Here is a 20,107-nt window from a genome sequence, read left to right as displayed (position 1 = left end):
TGGATTAGGCAAGGCCAGCCCAGCCCAACAGGCCTAGCCCATATTGATGACTCTAGTCTACATGATAATGTTATTAGCCTTGGTTGGAATAAATATTTTTACAAATTAATACAATTTTACCTGAAATGAATCAAGAAGTATTGAACAAAATGATAACTAAACAGTGTTAATACATGTATCCTATTTCATATTATAAAATATACAACTTTACCGACCAAACAGCATAACATTGTAAGAAATCTATTCAACCTACCGTTGTGTTAATACATAAATTATTTTTCTAATTAGTCCAACCAAACATCCATTACGCTTTCGATTCATCAAGAAGATTTGAAAAAGTACACTTTCAAAGCAAAATCCCAAATTTGTTTGTGGTCATTTTTTTACCAGCCTTGTGATTTGCATGAGAAATCTAGTAACATCACAATTATTCAAAGATATTAGGCAACATCGATTTTAAATTTTCAAAGACCTGTATACCATGCTTAACATAAACACCACTCCTGTTTTGTAAGAGATTGACTCGCAATGTGTCAATGAGCTTCTACCTAACAAATACAAAGACATGGCAGTGCATCTTATGGGAGCGTATACACGGTGATAATGCTGCGCAGGATTAGGGGAATGATATGCATGATGGTGCTGGGCGGGGTGTGGGGAGGGGGTAGGGAACACTCTATGGCAAGGGGTAGGGAGAAGGAAGAGGGGTGATGGGATTTGAATGGTTTGGGAGCCAAAAAGAAATAATTGAACCGATGAATTAGGGTCAATCTTTTTGCTGCAGCCCATTGTCCTGAGCTCTGCTTCTCCCTCGTCCATCACTCCTGATCATCTCATTTCTAAATCATTCACGTGCTTTTTAAAAGTTCTTCAGAAATCAGTTCAATGGGAGGTGACCGCGTCTGACGTGCAATGCATCCCTGTTTCTGTTCTGATGGAAACAACAGAGCTAAATGAAAATCAAGCAGCAAAGGTAAACCAGGGCGGGGTTTGGGAGCTTTTTCAAGGGGTAGGGTCGAGCAGGGTGGAAGCAGAGGAGATCAAAGGGGCAGAAGATCCAGAGGGCTATGCTTATACCTTCAATGCAACTGCTATTATAAGCTCCCTTCAGTAGATTTGCCGCTCCCAGAGACGTACTAGATTCACTGATCGTAAAACTTTAAGCATAAACTTTTCCATCAATATTCCACGAATTAAGTGATCTCATGCAAACTATGTTGCAACATCAACAAGAGACATCCTGGCCGAAACGACCATCTCCAATGCTTATATCAGAAACCCAAATAATGACACAACAAGAAATTGTCTACATTGTGTATATCAATCATCTGATTGAAAAGCTGTACGAGAAAGACCCCCTTTTGCTTCTACATTTGTGGAGCTGGATAAGACTGACCATAGTAAGCAGGAGCTTGAGGGTTGGTTGATGTGTAGACTTGTGGGTATGATGTCATCATATGAGCTTCTTGGTTACTGCAAATATAAGAATAGACTATTGTCATTCCATCAACTAGCAAAGTAAATAGTCTACAACCAGTGTATAAGAAATCCTAGCAAAGCATCTAAGTTATTGACCCAAAAACCAACCCTGAAAGAGCTAATGATCAAGTCCACTGGAGCATGAGAAAGAAATGTCATAATCACCTTAGGGTCAGTGTCAGACTGTCAACTTAACTGTAGCAAAAATTTCGCTCATTTTACTATGACAGAGAAAAGTACCAGAAACTTTTTTATACCTATAATGGGATAACAATCAGCTTTTATAAGGACAATTTGTATGCAGCTACCTGTTCATATAAACTCCATGACCATGATTATATCCTGGCATCAGCGTAGCAGATGTGTTGGATCTGCATCAAGCGACATTGAAAAGTTAGATGCCAGACAGGAGTCTAAATTATTTATTTTAGACTTAACCAATTATGAGTTAATAGGGTACACAAAAAATTACATTTGTTGTTGCATCTGCATTGAATGTTGCAACTGCATAGACTGTTGCAGCTGCATAGACTGCTGCTGGAGCTGCATTGTATCCTGTAGCTGCTCACCACCAGCTTGTAACATCAACTGGGAATAGACATATTCATCAACTCTTTGCTTTGCAAGGGCGACCTGTTAAACATAAAAATTTATTAAAGGACGCAACATGATCTGAAATCCTTGATATCTCATTGATTGACCTTTTCCAAAGGTAAACAAGTTAAAATTACAAGAGACTAGTTGAAGATCTTTATGCTTATTCTAAGATTAAATCCTCCAAGACAGTTCCATTTTAGAAGCGATATTATCAAACGAAACTAAGGGTGACATACAACTGCAGGTCACCAAAAAATAACTCGTAATAAACATAAATTACAAGAAATGAACAAACCAAAAAGAAGTGAGACATAGAAATTAAGTTTCACCTGTTGTGCACTACCACCAAGATGGACTTGTCTTTGTTTCTGCTCACCTTTCCCGCCATGTACCTACAAAGCAAGACCACAAACATTAAACAACAAGAGACAAATCTAAAAGATCCTACAAGGCTATTTATGCACCTTAATAGTTGCTCCAGACTCTGCACGGATCCGTGAAATATTGGAGCCGCACCTTCCAATCAACCCACCAGCTAATGATTCGGGAACTAACATAGTCAGATTAACATATTCAGCTGCAAGAGTGTAGCCCCAAGGATGATGTTATTATTATCAATATACAACTAAAATTTCATATAGCACCAAGTGTATCAGTCCAGAAACTCAAAAATACTATAAGAGAAGATTGATTAACCTGAAGATGGATCCACCTGTGGTTGAGGTGCGCGAGAATAACCAAGATTGTATGTCGGGCTGATCGAAATTACTTGTTTAGGGGGGTTATCCCTGTCAAATACACATATTAGGATTGAATAGTTTTAGAATAATCAAACAAGCCTAATTACGCCAATTAAAATTTATTAAACCCCCTTGATTCAGAAAATTACTAAACCTCAATTGACAGCCAATTTCTACCACAGCTCTCAAGACCGCAGGGATGTCTCCTGCAAGCTGAATTAGGAAGCAAAACGAAAGTAAACAAGTTTAAAAGGCTAAAGCTCTTAAAGGTAGAAATAATAGATAGAAATAATTTAAAAATAGATAAGTCCTAGACAAAACAAATATCTCCCTATACAGGACAAACAAAATCCCAAAACTGCCTAACAAATTCAAACTAACAACAGACAAATGAACAGTGACTAAAGCTATAGGCTATACAGGACAGCTGATATCCCAAAACTGCCTAACAACTTCAAGCTAACAACAGACAAATGAACAATGATTAAAGCTATAGTTGAGCCTGGTCACAACAAAACATAAGCACAGAGAACCCTTGAAAGCATGTGATAAGTCAAATAACTACATGTGCAAATAATGCTAGAAACTTAATCGAAGTTAGTTGAACAATAGCTTTTCTTTTAAGATTTGCCTGTTTTCTTTTAAGGTAAAATAACTATATTAATGATGGGGAAACACTGTTGCACAAGCGAGACATCAGAAAGTAGAGAAACTACAAAAATATAAGGTTTTCTACGACAGACATCCAATGTTTCATACATATTGTTAAACATTTGACTGCTTTATACTACACTATCCACCTAAGAAATAAATGGTTTGATATGACATCTATCGGACAGTAGTTTATTGAAGAAACCATCAGTATACCAAATGTGCGAAACATAGACATGCAAACAATTTAAGCAATAACTGGCCAATTGTACCAACTTCTCACCTGTACTACACGATCAGACTCATGAGCAGATGCACATAGAGGCAACTGATGTTGAGCAAGAACTGTGATCGTAGCTCCAGAAGAATTCCTCAAAGTTTCAATATTTTGACCTGACATTCCTATCAAACCACCTGCTTGAGAACCAGCAATCAAGAACCTTACTGTGTTTGCTGCCACATGTCCAGCACCAACTTTCTGTGCGTCAAGGTTGCCACCATCATCCTATCATGGTAAAAAAAATAAGGCAAGGATCAGTTCCCCTGGGAAAGCTCTCATGGGTTAACCTTGAAACAACAAGCAGAATCACACATAGCAGCAGTGACAACCTTGTTCAAGAAGAAGATGGTTCAACTTTTATCTTTATGAAAGGGAAAGGGAAAGGGAAAGGGAACTCAGACGACCTAATATACATAAGCCACTCTCAAGGCAAAGATATCAAAAAGAGAGAAAATCTTAATGGCCTCCTAACCAATTCAATCTCCTCTTCTCTGGAGTATAATTGTAAGATCCAAGAGCGTATCAAGGAGGATATAATCATGATCTCTCAAAATTGGTTGCCCAAGATCACACTATATATGTATGTATACAATACATAGATACACACATATAAAGATATCAGGACAAGAGGAATCACCTAAAACTGATGATCCAGAAACAGTTGGCAGAGTAATTGCTGCTAAAGGGATTACTTTTTTATTTTTTAGAAGTTGTACGCCCAGAGATTGTTGCCGCACTTATGGCAAAACTGGAAATAATTGGGGAATGAGAATAACAAATCTATCCTTAAGCCTCCAAAAACAGCCAAAAAGACTCAAGTTTTTGGCACCAGAAGCAGGAAAAAGATTCTTAGATTTATTGTAAAGACACACCAGCTATAACAAGGATTAGACGTCAAAACAGTTTTTTTTGTGTAATTGGCAGATCAAAAGGTCATATCATGAAATGTAGGAAAGACGACTAAAAACATACTGTAAAAGACATCTCTTGCTAGTATATAAACAGGAAATGCTCAAAGCAAAAAACTTTATAGGTTATCATTCATAAAACACGTTACCTTTAAAATAAGTGACACAATTTGATGAAGGGCATTTTCCGCGTCACTAAACATATCATCATTGTCTTTGGAGCTAATGATAATTACTCGCTCTTCATGACGCTGCAAATATCAAATGCATAACAGCGAAATAAATTGTCTATGCTTAGTATTGAGTAAAAGATAACCAACGCCAACAAAACAACTGTGCATCAATCCTAAACTCAAATTTGCAGTAAGTTATATAAATCCTCGCTGATCATGTTTTTCACTCAAGCTCATCTCAGGCCAACACTATTCATTGATCACTCGGCAATTCAGCCAACAGTTAAACAAAAATAATTTCTCAATTAGATTCCAAAAAAACCCTAAATTTTAACAAAAGCAATTGCAACAATTGTCCTAATTTACCCATATAATCAATTTCGAGCTTCCAAGAATTTAACAATTAATAAAATAAGAAATTGCATAACTCACAGCAATAGCATCAGCAACTTTGATAGTAGCTTTAGTTTCTTCACGAATCTTCTGTATACGATGCCCTGCTTTACCAATAACTTTCCCGATCTGTCTTGACGGAACAACAATACGGTACACTACATCTTGAGAAACCTTAACCCGCTTCTTCAACGGCGGCACATCGTCCCCCAACAAACCAGCCTCGTCCGTAGTGCCGGCGGCGTATTCCTCACGTGGACGTTTAGCTGTGGCGGAACGATTCGTTTCTTCATCTGACGGTCGAGAAATAACGGCTGCAGCCGACGGTGGGGATCCCGGAGGAGGAGGATTAGGGTTAGGGTTTGTGGATGTTTCGATTTGCTGCGAATTAGCCATTGGAGGATAATTAGACATGAAAGGGAAGAGTGAAGAAAGATGGAGGAACGTATAACAAAGTTCACATATTTTGTTAAAAAGTGTTCGGTTTGAGAAAATTATCAAAATGGTCCTTCATGTATGAGCTTTGGTCTCATTTGGTCCTTTATATAATGAAAATAGTTCTTAATATATTTTACCAGATATAAATATATAATGGTACTAAATTATATAAACCAATGGTAAGTTTTGATGTCAAAATATGAGAGGCCTTCAACATCTTCCTCCACACACAATCTATTTAATTTAAACTTAAAATATTTTAGATTTTTTGTCTTTACTCAAATATATTTTTCATAAAATTACTATTTTCTTAAAAAAAAAAAAATTGTATTGAAAGTTTTTTTAATGACTTTTTAAATTTAAGATTAATTCTTTTATGTAAGTTTTGAATTGAATTAAACAATATAAGAAGACGCCTTTAAACTATAATTTATTAGGTCACGTAAAATGTACAAATATTAACTTACTTTACTTTGTGAACATTGCTTTCAGAAAAAAGATAAATAGTGTCTTTAACCTATTAAAAATGACTAAACAATATTTCCTCCTATTTATCAGATCAAATTTGTCATTCATTGCATACAGGGGCGGCTCTATGAAGGGGTGTGGGGGTGCCACGCCACCCTCGAACTTCGACGGAAACTCTATATATACATAAGTATATATATATATATATATAATATTTACATAAATATAAAGCGTGCCACCCAGAGAACAAAACTGACTTGTGGTGCCACAGTAGGAGGGCAACTTTAGAAGGCTGATGTTGCAGGTTTGAATCCCATTTGTACCTATTTTTTTGAGAAATTTGCTGCAAACATTTTTTAAGAAAAAAAAAAAAGGCTCAAAGCACGTTTTTTAAGGAAAAACAGCTGGCACATTTTTATTTTTATAAAATTGTTAATTGATAAGTCTATTTGGCACCCACGAACTCTAAATCCTAGATCCGCCATTGATTGCACAAATTGAATTAAAAAAAAACTATAACTTAATAGAAATGACTCAAAATGACTTAAGAAAAAAATGATTGATCCAAACATACAAATACTAATATTACAGGGACGATACTGCAACTTCTTCAATTGTTCCAAAACAGTCAAAACCCACAGGCGATCCCTTTTGCAGTTCAGTTCAAGAAAAGCCGACAAACACACCGGAATGTCCTCCGTCAACACTCGCCGGAGGTAAACACTTTTCTACTAAATTCTCAATAAGACTACTGAAACACTACTTCCCAACCCAATCACCAGAAATGCTCTCTCGTTGTAAAACCCCAACACTTCAATCCCTCTATGTAACTCTCAAGCTCCAATTTTTCTCCACAAATACACACCAAAAGCTTCCAACACTGTCCAAGATTCCAGCAAAATATAGGCCCCAAGCGATTTTACAAGCTCAAGAAGTACTCACTGAATACTTCCATAGCACTAGATCCTTACCCTTCTGTTTTGCTGAGTACATGGGTAAAAACTCGCGATTTTCCCTTTTGGCTCTTGTTTCTAAAGTCCCATTTTCTCGTAATCGCTTTCCCAATTCCATTCAGAGGTTCTTAAGGTACCACCCCATTAATGAATTTGAGTTTTTCTTTGAGAGCATTGGTATAAATCATGTAGAAATTAGTTCTATGTTACATATGAACAAATGCTTCTTGTGTGAAGACTCTAAAGTTTTTGATGCTGCTTGTTCTCTTGCTTGTTATGGTTTCCCCTGGAACAAATTGTGTATTTTGTACAATGGGGATGTTTCAATTTTTAGTAAAGAGCCTTATGAATTGGAAGAGAGGCTTTCGTATATTGAACGATACGGGTTTTGTAATGTTGCTGTTATTGGTATTTGCCTAGCTTTCCCAAATGTCCTGGGTGAAAAGAGTGAGGATGAAATTGATATGCTGTTTGATGATTTGAAAAGGGTGTTTCTGGATTTTGATCTTGCAAGTTCTGTAGAGGGGAATGTAAATGCTTGGTTTGAGATTTGTAGGAAAATTGCAATGTTTTATGAATTGGGTTGTGAGAAAGGGAAGATCTGTGAATTGATGGGAAGAAGTAAAAGCATTTTTGTTGATTACTCTGAAGAGGTTTTGGCTGAAAAGATTGATTTTTTTTGTAGACTAGATGTGAGAAAAGAAGAGATTGGACTTTTAGTTCTATCGAAGCCTGAGATTTTGAGTTTTGATTTGGAAGTTCGTATGATTTCGACGGTAGGATTTTTGAAACATTTCGGGTTGGGTGTAAATAAACGAAAATTGATTGCCCAAACATACCAATACATTATGGGTAGAAATAGAATAGCTAATGTACCTCATGTTTTGAGATCATTGGATCTAAATGAATGGTTCTTTGACAGACTAAAAAATGGTGGTCATGGTCTGTTAGGTAACTATGTTATTGGCAGTGTTGAAGACTTTGACGAAGATTATGCAGAGCATTTGCAGAAAATTCAGGCGACGAGAACACCCTTTCATACCCTTCATAAATTAAATTTCTTGCATGGGATTGGCTTTGGAGAAAACAAGCTGACAATGAAAGTGTTGTCTCTGTTGCATGGTCCAGGTGATGAGTTACAGGAACGGTTTGATTGCCTACTTCGTGGTGGAATTAAGTTATCGACACTCTGCAAAATGCTTACAGCGTCTCCAAAGATTCTGAACCAGAAAGCTGAATTTCTTGAGCAAAAAATAAAATTTCTTTTCCTGGATATGGGATTATCACAGGAGGAGCTTTGTGCTTTCCCATCCTGTTTATGTTATGACTTGGAGAAGAGGATAATGCCCCGTTGCCAATTCCATAAGTGGCTTAGAGAACAGGATTGGTGTCCGTATAAATATTCTCTTGCAAGTATTGTTGCCACTAGTGATAAAATGTTTATGGCTCGCATCTCTGACATTCATCCAGATGCCCTTAAAAAGTGGTCTGATAGTTTCTCAAAGGAAAGTGACTCAATAAGTTGCTAAGGCACATCAGAGTGCTAATTGTTGGTCAATCTTTTAGATGGTTATCAAATGAAAATATTTTGACTTGTACATCCTTCTTGTTTTATTGTTCTTGATAGCTCATTGTGAGATTTTATAACAATTGTGTGGCTTGTGACTGAAATGCAAGATGTAACTGCCATCATTGGCATTATAATGAGAAGTGCAAAATTATCCAGAATTTATCAGCACAAGTTTGATCTATGCTGTCTGGAGGAGTAAATTTGTGTTCATAAGTTTTGTACAATCAGAAGCAGGAATTGTCCATTGACTAACAAGTTGTTTCCTTGGTTTTCATTTTTCAAAAAATGGTAGTAGTTCAACAATGAACGGAAAATGGTTTCGGTGCCAAAGGGCCGAATATCAATATCTTCGTGAGTGATTGTGATGAAATATGTTCCAAATCAGGTTTTTGTCTAACTGGAAAGAAATGCCTTTTTTGTGTTTCCAGTTATTTCTTGCAAGTGGGACTAAGGGGATACATTGAGAACTACCTGCAGTTAAGTTGATCAGTTGAATATCAGTTGAATAGTATTAATATTATGGAATATCAATTGACTTCAGGACTACAATGCTGCTAAAAGTGTGCCTTTTACTACAACTTTGCTATAGATAAGTAGTAAAAAGAAAAACGTCTCCCTAAAGCGCGAGCATTGTGTTAAACTTATCTAGAAGCTCAGCAGGTGCTTTTTTCTGTGTTAGCCAGGTGGTTTCTTGCTTGCAATGAATCAAACCAGCTGGGGCAATTAAGTTTAATTTCTAACAAAGAAGCTCGGAAGAGATGGGCGAGTCTTTTTGGTATCTAAATCTAACTCTTCTGTTCATGCATTAATAATATTCTGTATGTGAGTATGATGATAACAGTCACAACATCTTGGCAAGTTGTCTCTATATATTTTTATCTATGTAAAGTATAACTAACTATTAAATCACATGTTTAATAGTATCTCTTTAATGCCAAAATCTTCCTGAAGGATTAATTTCACGATTTCAAGTTGCAGAAAAGGAGTAGGAAAGGTAACAAGTTCAGTTTTTCCTCGTCAATTCATTTGCCTTTATAATGACTTGTCTAATATTAGCATCCTATATTGTGATTATTCTTTCTCTAGCTTGTGTTTGAATATGGTGTAAGTTACAGTCCCTTAGCCCTTAGGGGGATCTGCTTAAATGGTGAAAGTTACTACCTCCTAAGCCAGAGTAAGGGGTTCACACTTCACACCCTCTTGTATATTTAGAGATATTGATTACTTAAAGAGGCCCAATGGACATGGTATGCACCAGCCATCTACTTTTTTTTATTTCCGCTGTTTTGACATGTTTACTAAGTTTGTTTCAGTTGTAAGTCGAATCCTTATGCATTTTTGTTTTCTGCATCACTTCTCAATCTATTGCTGCTGGTAGTGTAATTTACTGGTTGAAAATGGGAAAGTCTTCAATGATTTGATGAGACTAAAGAACTATTACTCATAATTGAGACCCTTGCTCTGGTGATTTACTCGAGGGTTGCAGTACACCTGTTATGGATGAAACACGAATATGATAATGATTCTTTTCCAGTTGATGTGCTAACTTGAAACTTGTAAAGATCACTAGAGATTAACTTTGAGGTTTTACCTCTCTGATTGTGTTCCTTACTTTCATTTGTTGTTGTTGACAACTACATCCAAAGGGAAATACTGTACCTACTTTAGTTTGGTAACACAGCTTGTATAATTTTAGAAAACTTATGTGCAAACCGCTGTGTCTCCTGAGTCTTTGTTTCTTCTGTTTCTACTGGAGACACGGAAGTAATGTTTTCGTTGAAACCATTGAATTTTATGTGTACTATTTTGAAGTGTGTTCTCTGGTTCTATGCTACATTGAAGGACAAACCTTGAGTTTATCATATTTGTAATTACTGATTTTCTTGTGGCATTACTTCTCTGGATGTCCATTCGTCTTAGACAGAGGTGTTAAATGAGCGGATTGTACTATATTTTGAGTAAGTTCAAATGGGTTGAATCTATAGATAGTTAAAGTCATAATAACTCAAAGTTACTTGGGTCAAGAGTAAAAATTCTCAGGAGCATCCTATTTGGACACCTCTATTTTAACTCATATCCACGTTTTTTTCACATCTACTCACTTTGGGAACAACTTCAGACATGTTACATATGCGCAAAAATTCAAACAAAACCGACTGAATTCAGCCACAAATGGGTAAAGTTCATACAAAAATGATTGAAGCTTCACTCATATGAAACTCAAACACCACATGTCTTTAAAGTTGTGTCAAACATGCAAAATTGTTAGGCATTGCTGGTATGACTTAAATGCAAGAACAAGAACTTTTTTTTTTTTTCAAATTTCACAATGAAACATGTCAAAAGCTAACTGGCAAAAACTTATAAATTTACGGGTTCTAATGACAATGAGCCCAAAACTAGTTTTACTTGGGACCAACGGTGAGCCCAAACGAAAAGCCCATAGAATAAGGCCGAAATCGACTACTAAGCTCCTTACAACGACGCCGGTGATCGGACACGATGAAGCGGAAATGAACCAAAACGAAGAAAACGCCGCCGTTGACGGCACATCCCGATACCGATGGTGGGCCGTCGCGAGTACAGGTCAGTTACTATGGGGAATTTACGCTTATAGGAGAGGTTTTGCCGGCGAATGTCGAATGATGCCACTTAAAGCCTTCGCCGTCGCCTCGCTTTTCGTCGGCGCCACCGCCTCCGCCTCCATGGCTTCTCTTCGCGCCTGCGGCATCCACTCGGTAAATTCTCTCTTTGCTCTTACTTCTTTTATACACTAAAGAAATTTGTCATTTTTTATAGTATTGTTGGAGTTCAGTTGACTAAACCTAAGCTGACTATATACTTGCAATCGGTAGGGGTTAGAGTTTTTAAGGTTTATGTATTTGTGCGGAGAAATTTGGAATTCAACTGACATTTGAAATAAATACTCCCTGTGACGGCATGGAGTTAAGATTCTATGCTGTGGTGTTTATTGTTCTTTTGTGCTTTCCTCTGTTTACCACACCTTTCTGGAGTCCTTGGGCATTAGAATGAACAATTGCTAAGTTATAGCTTGAATGGAGATCCTATTCATCACTCAGTTGGAATAAATCAGAAGGCCTTTGGAATGCCTCCCAGCCATTCTTCAGGAAGGTGTTTTTCTTTTGTGGCAGAAAAAGGAAGATTGGAAAGAAAACTGAGGTTTACGATGGTGTTATTGTGCATTGTGTTGCATGCTAGTTATCTTCTAAGCTACAACCTGCTATCTGGGTTCCTTTTTTGCTTTATATTACATGATTTTCTATTTTGCATGTCTAGGTGAATTCACACTTCTGAGATTTAGTGTTGAAGCTGAAAACTTTAATAATTAGAGTATGGAACATCCCATAGTAAGAATTCAGGCTTGTTTGGGCAATTAGGTTCTGACTTTCAATTATTTGGAACGATTGATAAGGTTTCATGGCCATAGGTCCAACAGTTCATTAGTAAGCATTAAGAACTTTTCCAATTATAGGTTGGATGAAGTTTATTTGCATTACTGAGAATAAATTCTGATAGCACCATTTCTCTGTGCTTGGTGAAGACTTGGTTTCAGTGCTGAAAATCTTTCTGCTTATACAAGTATTTGGCCGAACACAATGAATAAGAAATAGAAAGCAGAGGGAATCAATGATTGTTATTTGGCCGAGTTCTAGCTAGAAAGATGTAGATTACACACCGGAGGCTGATAAGAACTGAGGTTTGGAACCCTAATCTAAGTAGGCTTACCAGCGAAGCAACATGTACTTGATCCTGGGTGGGGGGAATATGTACAACATTCAATTTCATGAATATATCATGGAGGGTATTGGGAGAGAGTTGGATAAGAAAGTTTTTTCAAGGAGAGATGAATCGTTAGTGCCTTTGTGATGTCTCAAGTTGGTGATAGTGGAACTATTTTCTTGCTTTAATGGAAATTAGATTCAACCCATTGATACAAATTTCTGGAAGTATTTAGGATGCACTGAAGCATTTTGGGTAAAGTACTGTAGTGGATTCGGTGAAGTACTTAAAGCTTATGCTTCATCAAAAGAAGTATTGAAAGCTTATGGAAACAGCTCACACCTTCAAGCCAAGGCATATTTACTCGGTGACATGAAGAACTAATTTTTAGGTATCTTTTTCATAAGTATTTTGGAATGTCTTATTGCCTGCCTATGAATCTAAGCAACAGTTTGAACGATGGTTGAGTAACATTTTTGGATAGAATTATTTGCTTGGGATTGAGGCGTTGTTGTTGATGTTGGTGGTGGTCTTAGAAAATAGAAACAAATTGAAGTTTAATGATTTTACATGTGTTACAAATTGGATGTGTTCATTGTTCGTGGAAAGTACTCAGCTATTGACATTTGACAAGTTACATGTTAGATTATTTGGTTTGACCTTGTGTTTTACATACGGTTATCTCGTTTCATTTTTGTGGGATCATATGATATTGGAAAGAAACCGTGTTTTACTCATATTTCTTAAGTGTGCTGTTGCATGCACACAAAAATTGTGGAAGTTGGATCACATACTTTTTTCTTCTTCTTTTATCTATTTATTCATCTTATCATCAGAAGACGGAAAGGATCCTTTCTTCCTCTCCTGTTTCCATTAGATCGAAAAAATCATAAAATGAAATTCTTTTTTAACTAGTATGATGTGTTAGAACCTTGTAGTGTTACTGTGTTTGTCTACATGAAGCACATTGGCAGACTTAATCACTTGATCTTAAAGGGTAGGAAAAATGTTTATATACGGATGAAGTCCTACTGGAAGAAGATATAGATAAAGATAGGTATAGTTCAGGTGTAAAATTAACACCTTTTAATTTCATCCAGTACAAGGCTGGTCAATGTAATTTTTCAACTGCTGGCAGGGTATTCATGCAATAATGCAAATATCAATTTCATGTTGTAGTTTCTGTACTAAGGGCATGATGTCAGAAGACGGAGGGAGGAGGGAGAGAGAAGTGCATATAAATGAGCAGTGTCATACACAAAGAAGATCAGAAGGGATAGGTGTAGTTTAGTTGTAAACTTTGTGGTTTGTACATATGAGTAACTACCTGGAGATCCTATGTCTGTTTTCTAGCTACGACACTTGGTATGATCTCATTTGTGCTTGCGTTGCTGGATAGGACCGCTGGCAATCAATGATTTTAGGCTAAACAGGTCCCCTAGTGGATTCATAAGTGCACGCAGGTGAACCAGACACCCCATCAAGTTATGACTTGTTTTGTAAGAGAGATGTGAGTTTCTCTCCAATAAGATGGATTTGAGCATTATCGCAGTGAGAAGCTCGGTTTAGACATCTGGATGGTGTTGAATGGGTAAAAGATTGAGACACTCGCAAATATAAGGTGAGAATACCGTTTCATGCCACGCAACCATTGGGTTAATGAAAGAATGGAACCCTGCTTCTTCATTTTGTGAGACCTGAAGAGTTACATAAAACTTTTTATTGGGGGATACCCATTGACTGTGTCTCCATAAGTCAATTAATCTCCTTTTCTTCAGTTTTTAAGATTATGTGCAGTAATTTGTTGCAAAATGCACAGGTGGAAGACATGAAGGTTGTCGGGGAAAGTATAAGAACTGGACTTGGGTTGACACGAAGGGCACGAGAAGACTGAATACTTCAGAGCACTATCGCGAATCAGTAGACGATTGACCGAGGAAGATCTCCCCATCTTTGTGTAGTTTCTTGCTAAACTCATTCCAAGGGGAGCACCATATCCGAAAGGGTATATCTACCCAGGCATGTACCCAAGTAATAAAGTGGATGACATGTTTTTGTGTATACTTGATCGATAAGTATTTCCAACTATACACTGCCTTGTTGTATCATTATCAACTGCATCTACGACAAGAGCATCGGTTGTTTTGAGTTTTAGATTTTCTGCCTCAATAAATTATTTTAAAAATAGCATTCGCTTCCAAAAAACAAAAATCATTAAGACAATACTTTTATAGCCTGGTGTAAGTTGTGGGCATAAATTAGGTTTGCCTGGACAAAAGTTTAGAATATTTCAATAAATCGGAGAATGAAACTGCTCAAATGATCATAAGCTCTAACTTATAGGCAATAATTCTACGTGTTTCTCAATGGTTTACATATTATGATGTACGTACGAGTAAGATTGGTAATATTAATTCTCACAAGTTGTAATGTAATGTATTAACAAATCAGTTAAATGTGTGTTGCTAAATTAATACTATTATAAAAAGGTGACTTTTCAGGAGACAAATTTGTAAATTGGACTCTTATAATATATTAAATACTTCTAACCATTGACTGAACACATGTGCCATTAATATTATTGACTCGGAAAGATGCGTGATTCTACGCGTTTTAAAGCAAGTGTGTATAAAATTTATATGAAAAAGAACAATTAATTTTTTTTAAAAATAAATAAATGAAAAATACCAAAGAAAAAACAAAAAGGCAGTCATCTTCTTCAAGCAGCCTGTCGCTGCTGCCCCAACCAAATTTCTTAAACCCATTCCACTTCTTTCTTTGGATTACCTACCATTTCCCTGCTTCTTCTTCTTCTTCTTAACACCCCGCACACTGTCCCAATCCCTAAATATTTTCTCAAACCTTAACTTGTCAGGCTCAATAAATTTTTTCAAGGTAGGATCATTTTTAAAGAATTGAGCAAACTAACATTTTCAAGAATTAGTGTTGAGTTGAGTTCCCAAATATCTTTACTAGTAGTTTAGTCGTGAATGAAGCTACTGCACTCATCCTTGTCTAAAGTAAGGGCAGCCCATTGTCGAGCTATCAAGTTAGCACACATCACTGATACATACATTGCCACTCCTATCTTAAACGGATACACAAAATGCAGAGAAATTGGTACTGCTCTCAAGATGTTCGACGAAATTCCCCACAGAGATACTGCTTCTTGGAACATCATGATTTCTGGATATGTCAATTCTGGGAGATTTCTGAGTGCTTGGGTGTTCCTTAATTTGATGAAAGAAGATGGGTTTTGTTTAAATGAATATACTTTTGGAAGCATACTAAAGGGTATTGCTTCTAATGGCTTATTGTCCTTAGGTCAACAGGTGCACTGTGATGTGGTTAAAATAGGCTATGTCGGGAATGTTTATGCCGCCAGTGCGCTATTGGACATGTATGCTAAGTGTGGAAAAGTTGACGATGCAAATGAAGTGTTTCAAACCATGCCTGAACGTAATTATGTCTCATGGAATGCTATAATAGCAGGGTATGCAGGGAAAGGTGATATAGAGTATGGTTTTTGGTTGTTCAGAGGTATGGAGCAAGAGGGAGTGCAGCTGGATGATGGAACCTTCTCTCCGCTTTTAACATTGCTTAATGACGATAAGTTTTACAAGTTGACTATGCAGGTTCATGGAAAAGTTGAAAAACTTGGTTTAGGTTGTGAAGTCAAAGTGTTTAATGCTCTAATTACTGCATATTCCCAATGTGGCAGTATTGAAAGTGCGGAAAGTGTTTTTGATGGTACTATTAGTTGCAGAGATTCAGTAACGTGGAATTCAATGCTAGCAGCTTATTTAGAACATGACAAGGAGAAGCAAGCATTTGAACTATTCTTGTACATGGAAAGGCTTGGGTTGGAAATGGATTCTTATACATATACTAGTATAATAAGTGGTTGTTTTGAGGTAAGACATAACAGTCAAGGGAAGTGTTTGCATGCTTTGGTTATCAAGAGGGGATTGGAAAATGTAACTATAATCTCGACTGTGTTGATTTCCATGTATGTCAAATCATGCACAAACTCTATGGATGATGCACTGACAGTATTCGAAAACCTGGATGCAAAGGATTCTGTTTCTTGGAACTCCATTTTGACCGGATTGTCACAGAAGGGTTGGAGTGAAATTGTTTTCAAAAAGTTTACAAAGATGAGGGTGGAAAACCTGGAGATGGATGAGTATTCCTTTTCTGCCACCCTGAGATCGTGTTCAGATTTGGCTACTCTTCGATTTGGTCAACAAGTTCATGCCTTTGCACTAAAACTGCGCTCTGAGTCATATAAGTATGTGAGCAGTGCTTTGATACTTATGTACTCCAACTGTGGAATCATTGAAGATGCTTGGAAGTCCTTTGAAGTTTCTCCCAAAGAGAGTTCGATATCTTGGAACTCGATCATGTTTGCTTATGCACAACATGGGCAGGGTAAGCTCGTGCTTGACCTCTTCTTCCTAATGAAACAAAGCGAAGTGAAACTTGATCATATCACTTTTGTGGCAGTCTTGACTGCGTGCAGTCACACTGGTTTGGTTGAAGAAGGTTGCCGTTTTTTTGAGTCTATGGAAGCTGATTTTGGAATTGTTCCTAGAATGGAACATTATGCTTGTGCAATTGATTTACTTGGGCGGGCTGGGCGTCTTGAGGAGGCAAAAGATCTAGTTAAAGGGATGCCATTTGATCCTGATGCTATGGTTTTGAGAACTCTACTCGGTACTTGTCGATCATGCGGTGATATTGAATATGCAAGTGAGGTGGCTAGCCATTTGCTCGAATTGGAGCCGGGAGAGCATAGCACCTATGTTTTGCTCTCAGACATGTACCGACAATTCAAGAAGTGGGATAATATAGCTAATATTAAGAGGCTGATGAGGGAAAGGAGTGTCACTAAGGTACCTGGTTGGAGTTGGATAGAAGTCCAAAACGAGGTGCATGCTTTCAATGCGGAGGACCTATCACATCCTCATTGCCATGAGATTTATGCAAAATTGAGAGAGTTGACAGATGAGATCATGTTCTCTGAATCTGAAAATGCTAGCAGATTAACGATTTCTACGGGTGATCAGGAATCAGTGGTTTAACAATGGATTCAAGCCAATGAGGTTCTTGTCAGTCTGGTGCCTTTATCTTGTCAAAATGGATAAGCATGATCTACTGAAAAGTTGACCCAGCCCTCAGGGAAGTAGCTGTAGCTGCATCTGCTATCTGAATAAATGGAGCGCAAGGTTGTTCTCCAGTCTCCACTAGTAGTAATAGCTGCATTTGCAATTCCACTGTCTGCGGAGCGTCACTTGGAATTTTTCTGACCTTGAAAGTTTTCGGTCATACTTCATAAGTGTTTTGACTTTTGTCCTGATTTTTTTTATCGGACTCTTGAAATCTAACAGATAAAACTGCCAAATATGTAAATTGGGTGAATAGTTTGGCTTTCCTGGTTCACAGCTTATGCTCTATCCGCCTCTTTCTGGTCCCCTTCCCAGCCTTACATCAATAACAATAGGCTTTACTTCTGGTGAAGTTGGCTGAACTTTGAGGTTTTATTTTGATCAACTGAAGTGGGTTCCTTCTTCTAGCTCCATGTTTCGTGGATACTGCATTTTTAATATAGGAGTGTCTGCTTATTTTAGTTACATGCACTTAGTTTTATGAATTTAAGCAGAGGAATGATCCTTGATGCAGGAATACCAACGTGCAGATTGTGTCAAATACTCCACTAGCATTAACACTTTCTCATTTGATGATACTTTGCTGTCCTTGATGCAAGAACAGAAAAGAGAGAATATCAGTGAAGCTGATGATTTGCATCTTTAAATTCAGATAGCAAGGAACTATAGTTTGCATGAGCAGGTGGAGGAAGTACATTGAACTATGAAGATTCAAGCGAAGTTCAATAGAGCCAAGAGTGCATCATGAAGAATCTAGATGCTATTAAAGTCATTTTGGATAGGTCACAGAAACTACCAAGCACATTGACATGCATCAACAACAAATGATCACAAAAGTTTTGCAGCTCAAACTGAATCAGTAAAGCACAAGATGCTATGCAAGAAGAAGTATTGACATGCTATTCTGCAGCATCGTGGATCCTGTGTGAACGATTCAAGAAGTTAAATGTTTTTACTGATCGACTTGCTATGTAAGACAGTTTAAAATGTGTCGTTTAGCATACAAAAATATACCTGATGTGACATAGAGTATTAGTGCCCCATGCTGCATTGTGTACATAGAACTATATTTTCAAGTGCATGTATAAAAGTGTTCAGACATAAGACATTTGTTATATACATTCTCTTAATCTTCTCTCTTGTTTATCTTTTTTCAATGAAATGAAACTAATTGCTTCCATTTTCAGCTGGTATTGTACACTTTGTTAAAGCTTTTCCATGTTAATATGATTGACATGGTGAATTTGTAGCACCAGGAAACAAAGTTACTTTAGCACATAAAGCAAATATGTATGCTAGAAAGAATTAGTTAGCTGTACAATCTAATTTTGAGTTGAGCAAATAATAAGATAAAGCCAAAAATGGAAGAAGAAAGAGTTAAAAACATTACTCTTTCCGTCCATTTTTACTTGTCCACTATCAGGACGGAGTCATCTTAGGCGATGGGCGGTTCGGTGCAGGCCCTTCGCTGGAAAATTATGTAGTGTAAAATGTTAGTAGTAATTATGAGTGTATATCTTATTTTACTCTCTCTTAGCACAACTGAGAAGAAAATTTGCACACCTCAAATTCATTGCTCCGCCCCTGTCCACTGTACTTACAGAGATTTGTTCAATTTGAAAAATCAAGAGATAACTTCTCTGGTTTTGACTTGACACATAGTTTAGGAAAGTAAAGAGGACTTCTCAATCTTGTGGACTTAAACTAAACATATGTAGAATGTACCAAAATGTGTTTTAATCATGGAGTTTTAAACATATCATGTGGAAAGTTGAAATTAAGGAATTGCTAAAAAGGGAAAGAAATTCTTTTTGAAACATATTAAAAAGAAAAGTAAGATAAACAAATTGAAACGGATGGAGCACCATTTTATGCCCTGTTACCTTTATTATTAACTAGTGAAACTATCTGCATAATTAGTGGACAAAGATGGCCATTCATGAACTCAAGGGTCATATTTATTTATTTTCATTTTGGTTGATGTAAATTGACTTGTTATGATGTGTAATATAAGAAACTAGTGAAATTATCCGCGCTTCGAGCGGCTATATGAAATATTTATAAGATAATAATATGAAATATGTAATATTTAGGTTAGTATCGAATATATAGATAATATTAATATTTCTCTTCATCTGCGATATCAAAGGTTTTTTCATTTTTTTTTAAACATATAAAATATTAATTTTTTTGTATATGTATATAGTAGAACAAAATATTCACCGTGGTGAGTAAATGGAATAAGAGATAATATGTTGAAATAACAATATATTGTATTACGTTGAAAATATTTTATATGTTTTAATTTTCTCTATCTTTTGTAGGAGTACTAATTTTCTATTCAAACTCTGATTTCGTCAAAACAAAATTGATTTTTTATTATATCCTTATTATTATATTTGCTTATTATAATTTTTTAAACATTAATTAAATATTTATAAGATTTATGAAACATGAAACATACAAAACTTATGAATAATATTTAATATTAAAAGTTACAAGTAAGATGAAGAGACATGAGTTATAAATAATTCAAATGTATAATTTT

General features: G+C 36.5%; 4 protein-coding genes across 6 annotated transcripts; 3 read left to right on the top strand and 1 right to left on the bottom strand.

The window, feature by feature from the left end:
* Positions 1-450: 450 nt before the first annotated feature.
* On the bottom strand, positions 451-5,682 carry LOC102591667 (flowering locus K homology domain-like). 3 transcript variants are annotated; one of them, XM_006347877.2, is made up of 11 exons: positions 5,261-5,678; positions 4,805-4,906; positions 3,751-3,972; positions 2,971-3,029; positions 2,773-2,864; positions 2,541-2,653; positions 2,406-2,468; positions 1,952-2,112; positions 1,788-1,850; positions 1,078-1,473; positions 451-931 (listed from the first exon to the last, which is right to left on the bottom strand). In XM_006347877.2, the coding sequence occupies exons 1-10, from the start codon at positions 5,633-5,635 to the stop codon at positions 1,368-1,370; spliced, it is 1,356 nt and encodes a 451-aa protein (XP_006347939.1). In that variant the 5' UTR covers positions 5,636-5,678; the 3' UTR covers positions 451-931; positions 1,078-1,367. The 3 variants fall into 3 exon arrangements, with proteins under 3 accessions (XP_006347939.1, XP_015164498.1, XP_015164499.1); XM_015309012.1 differs by having other exon boundaries at positions 451-926; XM_015309013.1 differs by lacking the exon at positions 451-931 and having other exon boundaries at positions 1,403-1,473; positions 1,737-1,850; positions 5,261-5,682.
* A 1,045-nt stretch (positions 5,683-6,727) lies between these two features.
* Positions 6,728-10,509, top strand: LOC102591340 (uncharacterized). The gene has a single exon (XM_006347876.2). The coding sequence runs from the start codon at positions 6,912-6,914 to the stop codon at positions 8,607-8,609; it is 1,698 nt and encodes a 565-aa protein (XP_006347938.1). The 5' UTR covers positions 6,728-6,911; the 3' UTR covers positions 8,610-10,509.
* A 462-nt stretch (positions 10,510-10,971) lies between these two features.
* LOC102590999 (uncharacterized) lies at positions 10,972-14,545 on the top strand. The gene is made up of 2 exons (XM_006347875.2): positions 10,972-11,388; positions 14,211-14,545. The coding sequence occupies exons 1-2, from the start codon at positions 10,987-10,989 to the stop codon at positions 14,283-14,285; spliced, it is 477 nt and encodes a 158-aa protein (XP_006347937.1). The 5' UTR covers positions 10,972-10,986; the 3' UTR covers positions 14,286-14,545.
* Positions 14,546-14,658: 113 nt separating this feature from the next.
* LOC102590648 (putative pentatricopeptide repeat-containing protein At3g25970) lies at positions 14,659-18,674 on the top strand. The gene is made up of 2 exons (XM_006347874.2): positions 14,659-17,619; positions 18,074-18,674. Exon 1 carries the CDS (start codon positions 15,382-15,384, stop codon positions 17,473-17,475), a length of 2,094 nt encoding a protein of 697 aa, XP_006347936.1. The 5' UTR covers positions 14,659-15,381; the 3' UTR covers positions 17,476-17,619; positions 18,074-18,674.
* The last annotated feature ends 1,433 nt before the right edge of the window (positions 18,675-20,107 follow it).

The sequence above is a fragment of the Solanum tuberosum genome, unplaced genomic scaffold, assembly GCF_000226075.1.
Source record: "Solanum tuberosum cultivar DM 1-3 516 R44 unplaced genomic scaffold, SolTub_3.0 scf00095, whole genome shotgun sequence".
NCBI lineage: Eukaryota > Viridiplantae > Streptophyta > Magnoliopsida > Solanales > Solanaceae > Solanum > Solanum tuberosum.
Note: the sequence above shows the minus strand (reverse complement) of the source record. Positions and strands in the feature narration are given on the sequence as shown.